Raw genomic sequence first — 18,184 nt, 5'->3', positions numbered from 1 at the left:
ACTATGGGACTGTACACGAAATGTAAGGAGATGTAACGCAAGCAACACTTAATTAATCATTTTGAAGTCGCTTAGCGTGCCAACCCAGCCCCCCCCCCCCCCCCCTCCTTCTCATCACCCCCCTTTCCATTCACTCTCTTTAATTAACCCTCCCTCTCCCCCTGGGGCACACACAAATATACACAGAGTCAAAAACCCACTCTCTCCGGATTACTAACACGCAGAACAACAATCAGTATCTGTCACTCCCTCTCATATTGCCCGTTTTCTCTCATAGCGTCCGTGGCTTAATGTCATTGCTTTGAACCAGAAGGCTTGCTGATGGCTTCCTCTTCACTGCCCCAAACAAACAGCTTCTTTCTGCCTTGTTCTCTCGCTCTCCCTCTCTCTTTCTCTCTAATTCCGTTTTCACATTCCTACATCGCTCCTTTTGACGCCGAGTTATCATCTGAGGAAAAAAATAGAGGGATTACGATGACGAAAAGTGCTCAATTTGGGGCGAAACGGAGGGGGGGGGGTAGAGAAATTAAAAGATACTGTGGCTGTCGGGGAAGACAGAGAGCAAATAGGGGATTGAGCCAGTGAGCCAGATAGCCACAGCGGCTGTAAAGTGGGAAAACAATAAAAGTATTGAGAGAGGATATAACAAATATATTTTACAAAATATATATATTTTATTGTCACATACACCAGATAGATGCAGTCAAATGTGTTGTTTTACAGTGTCAGCCATAGTAGAATGGTTCCCCTGGCGTTAATTAGGGTTAAGTGCCTTGCTGAAGTATATCTAAGGGACGGTAGTATGGGGTAGGCAAGAAAGATAAGTATTTAACACTGCCCTCAATATACCATTCAGACAAAGCCAGACCTCGGCTTGAATGGCTCATCCGAGCCCCGTTGCATAATTCAATTGGATATTACTACCTCGGTTAAGCCTATGGGCAGAGCCCGCCATGGAACCTAACGGCCTCAGCATTTTTCAGCGTGAGAAAGACTGGAATGGCGTGCGGCTTAATCCTGTTCAGACTCTATGAAACAAATACAGATCTGATGAAACCAGTACAGACCACACAGGTTCTGTACTCAGTTCGAAGGACATACGGCTGAATCCAGTACAAACCGCCCTACTGACCATACAGATTCCGGATCAATCATTCCAGGCTAGCAGTCCATCCGCTGGCCCTGAACCACTCAGCTTGTGTTGTCAATCCCCAGGGCTCTCGTACTCCCCAGGGCTCTCGTACTCCCCAGGGCTCTCGTACTCCCCAGGGCTCTCGTACTCCCCAGGGCTCTCGTACTCCCCAGGGCTCTCGTACTCCCCAGGGCTCTCATACTCCCCAGGGCTCTCATACTCCCCAGGGCTCTCATACTCCCCAGGGCTCTCATACTCCCCAGGGCTCTCATACTCCCCAGGGCTCTCATACTCCCCAGGGCTCTCATACTCCCCAGGGCTCTCATACTCCCCAAGGCTCTCATACTCCCCAGGGCTCTCATACTCCCCAGGGCTCTCATACTCCCCAGGGCTCTCATACTCCCCAGGGCTCTCATACTCCCCAGGGCTCTCATACTCCCCAGGGCTCTCATACTCCCCAGGGCTCTCATACTCCCCAGGGCTCTCATACTCCCCAGGGCTCTCATACTCCCCAGGGCTCTCATACTCCCCAGGGCTCTCATACTCCCCAGGGCTCTCATACTCCCCAGGGCTCTCATACTCCCCAGGGCTCTCATACTCCCCAGGGCTCTCATACGGCAGTCTTATGGTCTTCCCTTGATATAGTAGTGCATTGTTTGTTGCCTATGTTAAATGGGCCCTGCGGTATCATGGCCGTGGAGTGGTATAGTGGTTAGGGAAATGGCGTTGGGAGAAGACTGGTTAGTAGTTCAGAGTACAGGTCAGAGGTTACTGTAAAACACACAGCTGGGTGAATGGATCGTGCGTATCCTGGCTGACGGAAACAGTGTCAGCTGTACAGTACCGTACGGGAACTCTGTAGCCATGTTAACTGACCAGGCATTAGCATAGAGGCTATACATCCGTGAACTCCTCCCCCATATCTATTGGTTGTCAACGGCTTACTGGGTAATACACCAGGAACGGACGTCCTCATACAGTATTTTCACTCAAAAAACAAAAAAAACCTGCATCTTGTGTGAGGGGTTGTATGGCACATTCAGCTCCAACGTGAATCTTCTGTGATGATCATATAGCACGGTCAGCGCAAAACCCGATCTGGACCACGGGATAACCGGTAGGCAGAAGTAACTGTACTGACCATGAGGGAGACAGAGAGTGATTATGTCGAGTCTCTCTTTATGGCCGTCTAAGTGTTGGCAGACTCTCAGAGCAGTGCGAGCGTCATGAGGAACTGCCTGGCCCTGTCTTACTCCAAGCGGTATCCGCTGGCGCTTTGGCACACAGAGACACCATAAGCAGGAGTGTGATGGTCCGTCACGTATGCTCAAAATATTTCAGTCCCATGACCCAAAAGTCAGGGCCCTCCTGACTACCCCTGTCTCACACACACACACACACACACACACACACACACACACACACACACACACACACACACACACACACACACACACACACACACACACACACACACACACACACACACACACACACACACACACGCACGCACACACGCACACACGCACACACACACACAATCTTATACACACTCACACAGAGTAAGAATCAATGCAATTTTGTCAAAGCCAACTGCTTTTCAAGGCACTCCGTGACTCCATGTCTGACAGAAAAGGAATTCCACGCAGTTAAAGAGGTCTTCCTCCCACTACAACACCTAGTGTAGGTACAGTTTGAAGCACTTGTAATATATACACTGAGTGTACAAAACATGAACACCTGCTCTTTCCATGACATCGACTGACCAGGTGAATCCAGGTGAAAGCTATGATCCCTTATTGATGTCACTTGTTAAATCCACGTCAATCAGTGTAGATGAAGGGGAGGAGACAGGTTAACGATGGATTTTTAAGCCTTGAGACAATTGAGACATTGAGGGAGATTGGGCAAGACAAAAGATTCAAGTGCCTTTGAACGGGGTATGGCATAGGTGCCAGGCGCACCGGTTTGTGTCAAGAACGCTGCTGGGGTTTTTCACACTCAACAGTTTCCCCTGTGCAACAAGAATGGTCCCCCACCAAAAACGACATCCAGCAAACTTGACACAACCGTGGGAAGCATTGGCGTCAACATGGCCAGCATCCCTGTGGAACGCTTTCGACACCTTGTAGAGTCAACGCCACAATGAAATTGAGGCTGTTCTGAGGGCAAAAGGGTGGTGCAACTCAATATTAGGAAGGTTTTTTTTAAAGTTTTGTACTCTGTGCATTGCCAGACAGACGGTTACTATTTTTACAGTGCATTCGGAAAGTATTGAGACTCCTTTCCCTTCTTTTTACACATTTTGTTACGTTACAGCCTTATAATAAAATTGATCAAATACTTTTTTCCCCCTCATCAATATACACATCCCCCATCATGACAAAGTGAAAACAGGTTTTTCGCAATTTCTACAAATGTATTTAGAATAAAAAACCTAAATATTGTTTTTTTTTATACACATTTGCAACATTTAAAAAACAAATGTATGTTTTGCTTTGTCTTTATGGGGTATTGTGTGAAGATTGATGAGAGAAAAAAACGATCTAATTAAGGCTGTAACGTAACAAAATGGGGGAAAAGTCAAGGGGTCTGAATACTTTCTGAATGCACTGTATCTTCTTCTATTTCTACATATTCCACATAGGATAAATCCCCTTGAGGTGACCGGTCTTGTTTCCAAAGAAGTGCCAGGAGAACAACAGAACCGATACAGGACTCCTTGAGCTTTAACCAGAAAGATTCCCTCACAGTCAGCAGCACAGCAGTTACTTTCAGGAGGCTATTTAAGATTAAACGGTATAAAGTATTTGCCTGGATGAAATGCAATCATTACTTTATACATTTTGTTTTCCTCTTTCAATTTTACACCAAATATGTACAAACAAGAAGCAATATTTGCCACTTCCTACTATACCTCCAAATCACCACTGATTGTGTGGCTGAAAATAAGGAATATCGCATTCCAATTTATTGGGGGATGTGATGCTTTACCTCATGCATCGTCTTCGCATGAAAGTCATTTGGTGGCGAAAATTGTACTGGGATCAAACTTTGCCCCATAGCACTCTGCACACAAAGAAGCAATATCAGTTATAGAAATAATTGCTACTCTAAAAATACCTACCACAATGCATTTGCTGACGGTCATTGGTGGCATTCTTCATTTCCCATATGCTGCGGCTATGGATGGTGGGAGGGGAAGGAACGAATGAACGCGGGCCTGCTCGGCTCAGCACACAGCACCGAGGAGGAAGCACAGAGGTATTTAAGAGCATCTGCTCTCTCTGCAGAAGAAGCAATCAACAGGCTGGCCGGTGACCTCGCTAATAATGTTTTTAATAAACATGACCTTCATTAGATTGAAAGAGAAGCTGGTGAAGGGAGTTACGGATAAAGGGGCAGAGGAACAGATTTCGGCTATATTTTTTCAGGAAATTACAGATTGGGGAGAAGGAAAAACAGGCAGTGAGAGAGAGAAAAAGGGGTGGGGGGGGTGGATTAGCTAATGTCATGGTCCTTTGTAGTTCAGTTGGCAAATCATGGCACAGATAACACCAGGGTAGTAGGTTCGAGTCCCAGTACCATCCATATGTAAAATCTTTGCGTGCGGGACTGTAAGTTACATTGGATAAACGCGTCTGCTAAATGACTTTTCTATGAAGGAGAGACATGAGGACAAAAAATGAGCCGCGGAATGGATCCCATTGGGCACAGACGTCAATTCAACATCTAATCCATGTTGGATCCATGCAATTTCATTAAAATGGTGAGGAACTGACATTGATTCAACCAGTGTGTGACCAGTGGGATATAGGATTCTGAGGGTGTCTGATGCTCCCTCGACTCCCCCTGGTATGTTGCTCATGTTTGTTCTGACGCCTTCTATCTCTCTCTCCTCTATCGACCAGTCCATCTCCCGCTCCCACTCCCTCTCCATCTATCCCTGGCCTGTCCCGCTCTCCATCTATCCATGGCCTGTCCCGCTCTCCCTCTCTATCTTTCCCTGGCCTGTCCCGTTCTCCCTCTCCATCTATCCCTCTCCCTCTCTATCTATCCCTGGCCTGTCCCGTTCTCCCTCTCCATCTATCCCTCTCCCTCTCTATCTATCCCTGGCCTGTCCCGTTCTCCCTCTCCATCTATCCCTCCCTCTCTATCTATCCCTGGCCTGTCCCGTTCTCCCTCTCCATCTATCCCTCTCCCTCTCTATCTATCCCTGGCCTGTCCCGTTCTCCCTCTCCATCTATCCCTCTCCCTCTCTATCTATCCCTGGCCTGTCCCGTTCTCCCTCTCCATCTATCCCTCTCCCTCTCTATCTATCCCTGGCCTGTCCCGTTCTCCCTCTCCATCTATCCCTCTCCCTCTCCCACTTCCTCTCCATCTATCCCTCTCCATCTATCCCTCTCCCTCTATCCCTCTCCCTCTATCCCTCTATCCCTCTCCCTCTATCCCTCTATCCCTCTCCCTCTATCCCTCTACATCGATCCCTCTACATCGATCCCTCTACATCGATCCCTCTACATCGATCCCTCTCCCTCTCCATCTATCCCTCTCCATCTCCATCTCTCCATCTATCCCTCTCCCTCTCCCTCTCCCACTCCATCTATCCCTCTCCCTCTATCCCTCTCCTTCTCCATTTATCACTCTCCATCTATCTCTCTCCATCTATCCCTCTCCATATATCCCTCTCCATATATCCCTCTCCATATATCCCTCTCCATCTATTCCTCTCCCTCTCCATCTATCCCTCTCCCTCTCCATCTATCCCTCTCCCTCTATCCCTCTCCATCTATCCCTCTCCCTCTCTATCTATCCCTGGCCTGTCCCGTTCTCCCTCTCCATCTATCCCTCTCCCTCTCTATCTATCCCTGGCCTGTCCCGTTCTCCCTCTCCATCTATCCCTGGCCTGTCCCGTTCTCCCTCTCCATCTATCCCTCTCCCTCTCCCACTTCCTCTCCATCTATCCCTCTCCCTCTCCATCTATCCCTCTCCCTCTCCATCTATCCCTCTCCATCTATCCCTCTCCCTCTCCATCTATCCCTCTCCCACTCCCTCTATCCCTCTCCCTCTATCCCTCTCCCTCTATCCCTCTCCCTCTATCCCTCTCCCTCTATCCCTCTATCCCTCTACATCGATCCCTCTACATCGATCCCTCTACATCGATCCCTCTCCCTCTCCATCTATCCCTCTCCATCTATCCCTCTCCATCTCCATCTCTCCATCTATCCCTCTCCCTCTCCCACTCCATCTATCCCTCTCCCTCTATCCCTCTCCATATATCCCTCTCCATATATCCCTCTCAATATATCCCTCTCCATCTATTCCTCTCCCTCTCCATCTATCCCTCTCCCTCTCCATCTATCCCTCTCTCCCTCTCCATCTATCCCTCCATCTATCCCTCTCCCTCTCCATCTATCCCTCTCCATCTATCCCTCTCCCTCTCCATCTATCCCTCTCCATCTATCCCTCTCCCTCTATCCCTCTCCCTCTATCCCTCTCCCTCTATCCCTCTCCCTCTATCCCTCTCCCTCTATCCCTCTCCCTCTATCCCTCTCCCTCTATCCCTCTCCCTCTATCCCTCTCCATCTATCCCTCTCCCTCTCCCTCTATCCCTCTCCCTCTATCCCTCTCCCTCTATCCCTCTCCCTCTATCCCTCTCCCTCTATCCCTCTCCCTCTCCATCTATCCCTTTCCCTCTCCATCTATCCCTTTCCCTCTCCATCTATCCCTTTCCCTCTCCATCTATCCCTCTCCATCTCCATCTATCCCTCTCCATCTATCCCTCTCCCTCTCCATCTATCCCTCTCCATCTCCATCTATCCCTCTCCATCTCCATCTATCCCTCTCCCTCTCCCACTTCCTCTCCATCTATCCCTCTCCATCTATCCCTCTCCCTCTATCCCTCTCCCTCTATCCCTCTCCCTCTATCCCTATCCATCTATCCCTCTCCCTCTATCCCTCTCCCTCTATCCCTCTCCCTCTATCCCTCTCCCTCTATCCCTCTCCCTCTATCCCTCTCCCTCTATCCCTCTCCCTCTATCCCTCTCCCTCTCCCTCTATCCCTCTCCCTCTATCCCTCTCCCTCTATCCCTCTCCCTCTATCCCTCTCCCTCTCCATCTATCCCTCTCCATCTATCCCTCTCCCTCTCCATCTATCCCTCTCCCTCTATCCCTCTCCCTCTATCCCTCTCCCTCTCCATCTATCCCTCTCCCTCTATCCCTCTCCCTCTATCCCTCTCCCTCTATCCCTATCCCCCTCTCCCTCTCCATCTATCCCTCTCCATCTATCCCTCTCCATCTATCCCTCTCCCTCTATCCCTCTCCCTCTATCCCTCTCCCTCTATCCCTCTCCCTCTATATCTTATTCTCCATATTTCTCTCTTTCTCCCTCAGTCTCTCTTCCATTATCTCTTCCCTGTCCCTCTTTCCCTAACCTCTTTCTTCCTCTCGCTCTCCTTCTAAAATCAAATCCAACTCAATTGTATTGGTCGCATACACATGTTGAAGATGTTATTGCAGGTGTAGCAAAATGCTTGTGTTTCTAGCTCCAACAGTGCAGTAATATCTAACAATTCACAATAATATACACAAATCTAAAATAAATATTAGGACGAGCAATGTTGGAGTCCGGAGTCCGGGTGTGTGTGTGTGTGTGTGTGTGTGTGTGTGTGTGTGTGTGTGTGTGTGTGTGTGTGTGTGTGTGTGTGTGTGTGTGTGTGTGTGTGTGTGTGTGTGTGTGTGTGTGTGTGTGTGTGTGGGTAGATGTATAGACATTATGTGAATAGAATATTTAGTATATCTGTAGAATATATAGGATAGAATAGTATTATATACAGCATTAGTTGAACAGGATGGCATTTACTAGAATACAGTATATACATATGAAATGAGTAAAACAGTATGTAAACATTATTAAAGTGACAAGTGATTCCATGTCTATGTACATAGGGCAGCAGCCTCAAGGTGCAGGGTTGAGTAGCTGGGTGGTAGTCAGCTAGTGACAGTGTCTAAGCTCAGGCCAGGGTACTGGGTGGAGACTGGCTAGTGATGGCTATTTAACAGTCTGATGGCCTTGAGATAGAAGCTGTTTTTTAGTCTCTCTGTCCCAGCTTTGATGCACCTGTACTGACCTCGCCTTCTGGATGACAGCTGGGTGAACAGGCCATGGCTCGGGTTGTTGATGTCCTTTTGGCCTTCCTGTGACATCGGGTGCTGTAGGTGTCCTGGAGGGTGGGTAGTTTGCCCCCGGTGAAGCCTTGGGCAGACCGCACCACCCTCTGGAGAGCCTTGCGGTTGGGGGCGGTGCAGTTGCTGTACCAGGCAGTGATACAGCCCGACTTGATACTTTCAATGGTGCATCTGTAAAAGTTTGTGAGGCTCTTAGGGGCCAAGCCAAATTTCTTCAGCCTCCTGAGGTTGAAGAGACGCTGTTGCAAAGTGATGTGTTTGCCGAGAAACTTGGAAGATTTTCACCTTCTCCAATGCTGTCTCCTGAATTCCACGATCAGCTCCTTCGTTGGTCTAGGGTGTCAGGTAAGGTGGAGGGGATATGATCCTTAACTATCCTCTCAAAGCACTTCATGATGACAGAAGTGAATGCTATGGGGAGATAGGTATTTCGTTCAGTTACCTTTGCTTTCTTGGGTACAGGAACAATGGTGGACATCTTGAAGCAAGTAGGGAAAGCAGACTGTGATAGGGAGAGATTGAGTATGTCCATAAACACTCCAACCAGCAGGTCTGTGGATGCTCTGAGGACGCGGCTAGGGATGCCGTCTGGGACGGCATCTTTGCTAGGGTTAACACGCTTAAATGTCTTACGTCGGCCACAGAGAAGGAGAGTGGCCCGCGTCAGGGCCACTGTGTTATAACTGCACTATTCCCAGTCACCTTGCCGTGGTTAAATGTGGGGGTTCACACTTTCTGTTTTGCACGAATGCTGTCATCTATCCACAGTTTTTGGTTTGGGTAGATTTTTATAGTCACAGTGGGAACAACATCCCCAATACACTTCCTGATGAACTCAGTCCCCTTGTCAGTGTATACATCAAAGTTATTCTCAGAGGCAACCCGGAACATATCCGCGAGGTCAAAACAATCTTGAAGCATGGATTCCGGATTGGTCAGAACAGCTTTGAATAGACCGTAGCACAGGTGCTTCCTGTTTGAGTTTCTGCCTATAGGAAGGATGGAGCAGAATGTAGCTGTGATCTGATTTGCCAAAGGGAGGGCAGGGGAGGGCCTTCTAGCCATCCCGGAAGGGATAGTAACAATGGTTGAGAGTTTTTGAAGCGTGAGTACTACGGGCAATATGTAAATAGAACTTCGGTTGCGTTTTCCTCGGATTTGCTTTGTTCAAATCCCCAGCTACAATAAATGCAGCCTTAGGATATGTGGTTTCCAGTTTGCACAAAGCCCAGTGTAGATCCTTGTTCCTTGAGGGCCGTTGTGGTATCGGCTTGAGGGGGAATATACACAGCTGTGTCTATAACCAAAGAAAATGATCTTGGGAGATAATATGGTCTGCATTTGATTGTGAAGTATTCTAGGTTGGGTGAACAAATGGACTTGAGTTTCTTTACGTTATCACAATCACACCAAGAGCAGTTAATCATAAAACATACACCTCAGCCTTTCTTCTTTCCCGAGAGTTCTTTATTCCTGTCTGCGCGATGTACTGAGAACCCAGCTGGCTGTATGGACGGGGACAGTATATCCGGAGAGAGTCGTGATTCCTTGAAACAGAGTATGTTACAGTCCTTGATGTCTCTCTGGAAGGAGATCCTTGCCCTGAGCTCGTCTACTTTATTGTCCATGGACTGAACATTAGCGAGTAATAAACTCGGAAATGGTGGATGGTGTTCAATCTGGGATAAGTTAAATTGCCTTGGAGAGTACGAACAAAGGATCCGATTCTGGAAAGTCATATTTCTGGTCGAAATGCTGGTTATCGCGGTTCTGATACCCAAAAGTTATTTCCGGCTGTATGTAAGAAATAACACCAAATTTGTTTTACAAATACTCTTGTACAAATACTCTCTTATACGCTCCCGCTCCCACTAACTCTCTATCCCTCTCCCTCCCTTGTGTCTCCTTCTCCCCTCTCCTATTTCTTGCTCCCTCAGCCTCTCACATGCTTCTAAGGGTTTTATTTTCTCCAGAGCCTCATTTGGCCAAGCCTAATGAGTTGGTATTTAGCTGGCTCACGATCCTCAACTTTGACCCCAGGGGAGCTGGCGGATTACAGGTCTCCTCCAGTGGGTGTCTAGGTTGTCACGCCACAGTAAAGAACTGGCAAAGGTGCCTATCTACATGCCCAATGCGGTGTCACTGCAGATTAACGACCTGTTGCATTCCCGGGCACAATGGAAACTCCCAAATGAGCGGCCATATTGTTACACAAAGCTCTATGACCAGCTTTATTAAATCCATGTGTCTGACAGTAGGCCTATTTATTTCAGATAGAAGTATGTAAAAATCCCTTGGCTGTTGTTTTGTTGTTGGATGGTTTGGTGCTAAGGTAGAATAAAAGTTTTAACAGAGTAAACAGAGACAAAGAAATCGTCAGGGTCTGTACACAAACACAGCTTTTGCGGGGAAGGTACGCCTGGGGTACACGAAAGAATAGAGAAAATAAAACAAAATGTATAGCAGAGGCAACGCACACACGTCAACTCTTTATTTTGGTCTCTATACACTGTCTTTCTCTTATGCCTCATTCAGCTCCCTCTCTCTCTCTATTCCTAGACATGTACTGCACATACTGTACAGGGGTTTTGTGCCAAAAACCTGCCTGTGTGTATAAGGTCCACAGACTGATTCATCAAACGGTATTCATCGGCTCTGTCAGATTCGTCCAACCAGCTACCAATCAAGCAACTGAACACTAAACCTGCCTGTCAGTAGAACTGACTCAGAGAGAAATACAAAAACACAGCTGATCCGAGATGTGTAATCATTTGTGCCGGTCAGAGTCGTAGTGTAGCTGACTGAAGCTCAATTGCTCTCCTCAGAGGAAGCGAAATGAAGACAGACGTTTCCGGGTGCACTGGTAGAAGAGGCTGTGGCCTAGCAGGTAGAAGCAGTAACTTCATCAAGCCAAAAGGTGCAAATGCAATGTCAATTTACATTTGATCGAAAGGGATTTACAATCGATGCCATTAGCCAAACGTTAGCTCTCTCTGCTAAGGGAGATGGAATTTATGACCCGATTAAAACGCAATGTTAACAGAAAGCAAAGCAATCCGTTCCACGATGTCCACCAAGCATTATCGCTAGCATTATATATTTAGAAAGTATCAGCCCCACCATAGTCAAGTACAAAGTCCCTCCAAACCAAACTGTTTGCCCAAGCCTAAAAAAAGAGAAATTAAATAAATAACCACCAAGGTTATATGGCCCCCTGAATGTACTAGATCAAGACGACAGCCGACGGACGTTTCTTTTAACCTGAAGACTTTTTGGAAAGAGCGCTCAGCTCACAGTAAAGGCAAATGATTCACCCATGAACATTCCGCCGGACATTGTCAGGTTTTGTGCTTTAGACGTAGAGTAGAAATGGCAACACCGACACCATAGCCGTGATATACCACGGGCCTATCTGCAACGGATAGACACTGGCTGGCTGCAATGTGGACATGGAAACAGTGACAGAAAAGGCACCGTTAAAACACTAGTTCGGTGAGTCGCCGAGGCAAGAAGCTTGAGTCGGTTATCATTGCAGCCCTCATTTATTTATGACCTCCCAAACTACACAACAGCCGGAAAAAAAACAGATAAGGAGCATTTCTTTGTTTTGAAAGTTAATTGGAACATTGGACATATCGTCTCCCAGATATATGCTTGTGATAAACGAGAGGGTCGCCTTCTTTGGTCACTGCGCTCTGATACTGAGAACGATAGCCTTTAGGCCTACCTTTAGCCGAGCATATTGTAAGCTATCTGAATAGGCCAGGCGTATTCAACTCTTACCCTAAGAGGTCTGGAGCCTGCTGGTTTTCTGTTATACCTTAGAATTAATTGCACACACACCTGGTGTCCCAGGTCTATATCAGTCCCTGATTAGAGGGGAACCCACGAAAAAAGTGCGGAACTGGCTTCGAGGTCCATAGTTGATTTTGAAGGGACTAGGCTATGCAGCGGTCCTAGCTCGGCTAATCCAGACAAGGACTACAGAACACTTGGAATGAAGATATGGCTCAGAAGTTTCAGAGTGGCCTTCAAACAGGGTCTGGGTGTGTCGAAGGCGAGGTTCGGATCACATGATTCTGTCACGTACATTCAGGCGGTCGGTCGTCTTTGGATGCAACCTCGTGGCAGGCCTCTCGCCTCCAGCTCACTACTTTAACGTTAAGTTGGATCCAAGGCTTTAATCCATTTTTTTTTCCCAGCCAGGAAAGTTGAGCAAGTTTCAAGGTGGCTCCCCCGGGCGTAGCCAAACCAACCAACACTTTGACCACCGTCGCCATTGAGGAAAGCCAGGGCCACTTGGCTTGTCTCTAAAGAAGATGAAGCTAAAATGGCCTCAGTTCCCCCTCTTAACAGAACAGGGGATTTCAGTCCAAGGCTGCCAGCGTAACTGATAATGTCACACAGCCAGCAACCATTCGTTTCTACACGAACGACTCAATGGAACAACTCAGACTGAGTGCAATTCTCAGGGATGAAGAATAACTTTTCTAAAGGAGCTCGATATGCAAGGAGCATCAGGCATCAAATGGAAGAAAACAGACAAACAGGAAGGAACTACCTGGACTTGTCCATAAAGAAAAAAGGTTTTCTGTTGCTTGAAAACGTTTAACTGGAAGTTGGAAGCACAGAGCTGAATCCCAAGGTGACGCTACAGGTGCAGCCCTTCTCCTCCACCTCCTCTGTCTCCTACTCAGTGGACCTGCACTTCTGAGTGTCACATTAGTCTGATGATTTAATGGGACACGTCCCCACAAGTCCAGAGTTACTCAAGAGCTGAAACAACGGCCTGAAAGAAGCTTCCCCTGAGCAACTTGGGCCTGTCATTGTCAGATTTGTTTCTCTCCATAAAGGAATCCCTCAGAGATTGCTTTGCCGAAGTCATTCGGAGGCCATGATATCAGCCGACGACAAAGTAACACGTGTTTTCAACATCCTTCCAGGATTAACTGGATGAAATGGTGCATTTTGGATTAGGACGAGTTCCACAATCGGTTTCACTGAAAACGACCTGAATCAGACTGTATGGCCCTGGTGCACATTGTGTGTGTGTGTGTGGAAACGTATGACACATGAAACTAGGTCCATTATAATCCAATTGCAAATCCCACCCTCTTTCGTGCTCACAGGTCCAGTCCAGAACAACTGACAAAAGAAAACGTGTACGGTACAGTGTCGTCAACTGAACAATGGGTTTTCAGGCAGACAGTCTCGAGATCCCATGCCGTCAAGCACTTGAGAACCCCAAACATGGAGGGTGTCCCTTCAAGGCTACATATTATATAATGATCCTCGAAGAAGAAAAAACGTGTTTAAACTTGCTCTAGGATAGAATTAAAAGGCCTGCAATATTGGTTTTCAAAAGAATCAGAATATATGCATGGCCCGGTTAAGGATGCAAACATGCCACCAGCCAATAGATAAAGCTATTTACTCAATATACACCCAACAGTGCACGTGGGATAGTTTTGCCGAAGCAATTCTGATAAGATCAGAGCAAATCACCTTCTGCACAGTTCAGAATTGCAATTCAAAGAGCTGTCTTCCAATAAATTCACACAAAGTCGGGAGCACAGCTGACAGATGGGTACGTACAGAAAGCTCAAGGATTGATTCAACATCTGAAAGCTGCCTTTTGGGCAAATACCAAGAGATGTGTCATGAACAAAAAAAGAAGGCTACAACGTGTTCTCCGTGGACAAGAAAACGATCGAAAAGGACAAATGCGCATAAACCGGTTTCAAGCGAAGGCAATGTGTATCACTATCCGCGACTGGTAATGTACCCAGATTAAAAACGCCGATTTGGGGGAGATAAGAAAAGGTCCACATTTCTTTCATCACTAATGTAAGTTATGTGTGGTGACTCAGAATGTGTGTGTGTGTGTGTGTGTTTGAGTGTGAACAAATGCCCGTGCCAGTGTGTGTATGTACAGTAGGTTATGCCTGTGCAGTGTTCGTCTGGAAATCAGTCAGAGCACTTGGAGTATGCAAGCGCATCAATGACAGAGGGGTCAAAGCCTCGCTCACCGGTCCGGTTGTTGCCTATCCATCAAACTAGCTGCCAATAAGAACACATTTAGCCTCGAGAAACACCACGCCACTATTCCGGTCCCCCGTGCATAACATTCAGCACATTTTTGAAGGGCAAATCTTGGAACACTTCTTAAAGGAAACCTAAACATATCACCCTCACAGCAAGGAGTAAAATACTCACTGTTTTTCAGGAGCCCGAGACTCTCTTCTCCCCTCGTCTCTCCATCCACAATACATCCATTCCTCTCCTGGCCATATCCTGCGGGTTATCTCCCGTTGTGTAGCCTATGTATTCAAATGTTGCACCTATACACAGTATCGACCTTTTCTTTACTCAGCGAGTCTACCTACATGTTGCTGACTACATCCCTCTTTCCCCTCTCACCAGTTATTTTGTTAAAATTCAGTATATACGCCTCGTCACCTAGCAACCTCCCTCTTCATCACTCCCGCGACACGTGTTGAATACTAAACTTGTCGTTGTGGATTTTTTTTGTTTTGTTACGATGGAGTGGATGGATACACACTCTCAGTGGTGTATCAGTATGCTGTCAAGATATTTATTAGAACTCTCCCTCCCTGTCTCACTCCCTCCCTCCCTTCCCTCTCTCTTTTCCCCTCCCTTCCCTCTCTCTTTTCCCCTCCCTTCCCTCTCTCTTTTCCCCTCCCCTTAAACCCATAACCCATCTGTAAACCTATATTCCTCCTCCTTGCTCCCTCACCCACATCTCTTCTCTCTCTCTCCAAGCAAAAAAGAAGTCAGTTTATAGATACCTTTATAAAAACATATTTTAAAAAAATAAAAAACAACACTAAAGAGAATTCAAGCCTTGCACTTTGCGGTTATGTGTGCCTTAGGGGAATACATGATCATTGCTATTGTTTGCTATAATATTGCTATCATTGCTATAATATTCAACTCTGGGCTGAACTTTTTCCACTGTAAGGGAATTTGGGGACTTGAAACTGTTACACACGGATAAATAACTTATTCATGCACATGTTAGAGACACACCTTCGAAGGATAATGTGTTTTTCAATTACTGTAATCCTGTCTGCGTTGATCTGGTAATTACTTGATGTCACAACATTAGGCTTTTGCAATTGTTCTACTTCTGTAAATAGGTGCTATAATTAGCCCTTACGGGAATAACAAAGGGAAAGCCTGTTTTGTTATTTTCTGCTGAGCACCAGCCATTTTGTCCTCTATGCTGGACATAAAATGTTTGACCGTAGCAGAGAAGAAGAGAAGACATGCGCCTCTGTACCATGCACGTCCTTCTTATCTTGATGTAATCATTAAGAGAAATGGTGTGTGTGTGTGTGTGTGCTGGGGCGCGCGCGTGCGTGAGCCTCTGCCTTCTGTGTCTATGTCTCCAGTTACGTTTCAAGTGAATCCACATTCTCTGTGAAACCACTGGTGTTTTTCTAGAGGCTTGTTTTCCTGCGTAAATATAGAGCTGCCACGCCGCCGATCGGTTCTGTGAAACATAAAAAAAATAGTGCCTAATTAACCGTAAAAGTGGACACTCGTCTTGATTGGTCACCCTGTTGTTTTGTAATTGGAAGACCAGGGCACTGACCTCTTCGTCGTGAGGTCAGAGCGAGAGTAATAGGAGGAATGTTGTGGTGAGGGATAGGAACCTGAAGGAGCCTTTTCCTGAATCTATTACAAATCGTAGAACAGCTGAAACAAGCTGCCAAAGGTAAAACAGTACTAAGTGGCTATAAAACCACATGGCTGTTACCCTACAAGCTCTATCATTTCTGTACAGTCACTGGTTCTGAGTGTGTCATTAAATACCTCAAGGAGATCCGAAAGCTGACCAAATCCTCCTAAGCCAACCAATCTATTCATCTTAGAGAATAATTACAGGCAAATTGTATTGGAAAGCCGCCATGAAGAATTCACTGCACTTCTGCACACGTTTGAAGGCGGTGCCTCAGTACTGGAATGGCACAATTAAAGCAGCATATTCATTCTTTGTTAATAACTTAGTTTAAAAGCAAGCGATATTCTCAGAGAAATATGACGGCATACTTTTAATTTAGTCTACGATAAAAATTTCATGTCAGAATTCTCCCTTTCCCTGTTCTGACTGGGAATACAATGGAGTTAATTGCCTTGAGTTTTTCTATTTAAAAAAACACAAGCAATTGACACGTTCATTTTTCCCCCTCACGGCAGAAAAGGAAAGTTGAGACAAAAGACATGAATGAAGTGGTAGCTTGACTGAATACAGTGAAGTGACGATACCATTTTCTACTTAACAAGGCTTTAACTCAAAGTTTGTCAGATGCTTTCCGAGCTCAATAGTGGTCTGGTGTCAAGACGAGTCGTCAATCCCAAGTAAATAGAGGCGATGAAAATAGAGATCGAGGCGCATATAGCTGAATATGGATATAAAGCTGGAGCAGATGGCACGGAGCCGTTAACCCACTGTGGAGCTCTGAAAACATCTGGCAAACCTTGATTTTGGAGCGAACTATCACTTTAAGTCTTGTGACACTCCTTGTTCCCGAAAATAGACCCATTTTAAGCAACAACAACAACAGAAAGTCGCCTGAAAAACTAATCTAATCTAATCAGAATGTATTAATAGTGCATTTTCACCAAACATGTCTCTCTCACCACCAAATATCATGTAGACCCAGATCTGCAACTTGGCCAGGTCAAGGAAGCCTCGAAGCTCATTTTTGCAGGAGACATTGCCAGATCATTGGGAGGATGATTTGTAAACTCCCAGCCTTGGTGAGAGGGAACCTAATAGAGGCGCCCAGACTGCGACATCCACGGCATGTCAGTATCTCTGCAGACTTAACGATGGAGATGTGCAATACACCGAACACGTAAAGCCTTGATAGGAGCATTCACTGATGACATGCATGTTACTAATGACACAATTAAGCAACAACAACAAAAAGAGCAAGATCCCTTCCTTCACTCACTCATTCCCTGGCTCATTAACTCGCTCACTGTTCCTATAACAAGCTTTACATTCCGTCCACGGTGAGCTCTGTTGTAAGTGTGCATCTCTTCAGTATAAGAAGACCAATGAAGATGTGTGTTTATGTTGCATAACCTTAACCCTACCCACCCATTACTCGTTAATCGTTTTATCTTGTTTACTTCTAGCGTCTGGGGTCCCTGCCTGGTGTGTCAGGTGGGTGGTTGCCCCTTTGGGACAATTCCATTGAATCCATTGCACCAGGCAAGCTCAAACAAGCACAGCTAAAGTATTTCAAAGAAAATGTACACTATTTGAACCCAGGTCTGCTATGTTGACAACTGTAGCGAGATTGCAAGAAGTCCGAGAGTAGTATGTCCAATGACATTCAATTTATTACCTAGAGTTGAACACTTCGAAGTTTAGGGGGAATGGGGAAAATAACAAATCAATTGACAGTCTATCTATCAGCAGGCATTCCAGCCTATAACCACAGCCCAGCAGAGCTGTGAGAAATAGTCTCTCTTTAAGAGCTCTATGGAGGCGCTGTCCAAGCTAAAATGACTTTAAGGCTTTAGTGGGTTTTCTCTTTCCATGGTGCTGAAATATTTCTAATGTGGCATCACATTTTATGAGTCATTATTGCTCAAGTGTGTTGCTACAAAGTACAGCGTTAATATACATATGAGGACTGGTCCAAGGTGCTGAAACTGTGTTTTAGCACTGGTTTAGCATTGGCTATGCACCACTTGCTACGCACATTTACAATGCATCATTACTAAAGTTCAATGTAAACCCGTGAGTGTTTCATATAACACAACAGTCTTAAAAGCTTGTTAAAATATACTGAATATCTCATATTGGAATAACACATCAGCATT

The 18,184-nt window shown here is 46.2% G+C and overlaps 1 protein-coding gene across 1 annotated transcript in view; it reads right to left on the bottom strand.

The window, feature by feature from the left end:
• Positions 1-14,920, bottom strand: part of LOC124012203 (glutamate receptor ionotropic, NMDA 2D-like) — a 68,741-nt gene extending 53,821 nt beyond the window's left edge. The window contains exon 1 of the mRNA XM_046325680.1: positions 14,537-14,920. Within this exon, the coding sequence (XP_046181636.1) occupies positions 14,537-14,592 (56 nt within the window). The 5' untranslated portion in view covers positions 14,593-14,920. The remainder of the gene's footprint in view (positions 1-14,536) is intronic.
• Positions 14,921-18,184: the final 3,264 nt, after the last annotated feature.

Source organism: Oncorhynchus gorbuscha, linkage group LG24 (assembly GCF_021184085.1).
Source record: "Oncorhynchus gorbuscha isolate QuinsamMale2020 ecotype Even-year linkage group LG24, OgorEven_v1.0, whole genome shotgun sequence".
Classification (NCBI taxonomy): domain Eukaryota; kingdom Metazoa; phylum Chordata; class Actinopteri; order Salmoniformes; family Salmonidae; genus Oncorhynchus; species Oncorhynchus gorbuscha.
The sequence above is the reverse complement of the archived record's forward strand: the minus strand, read 5'-3'. Positions and strand labels throughout refer to the sequence as shown.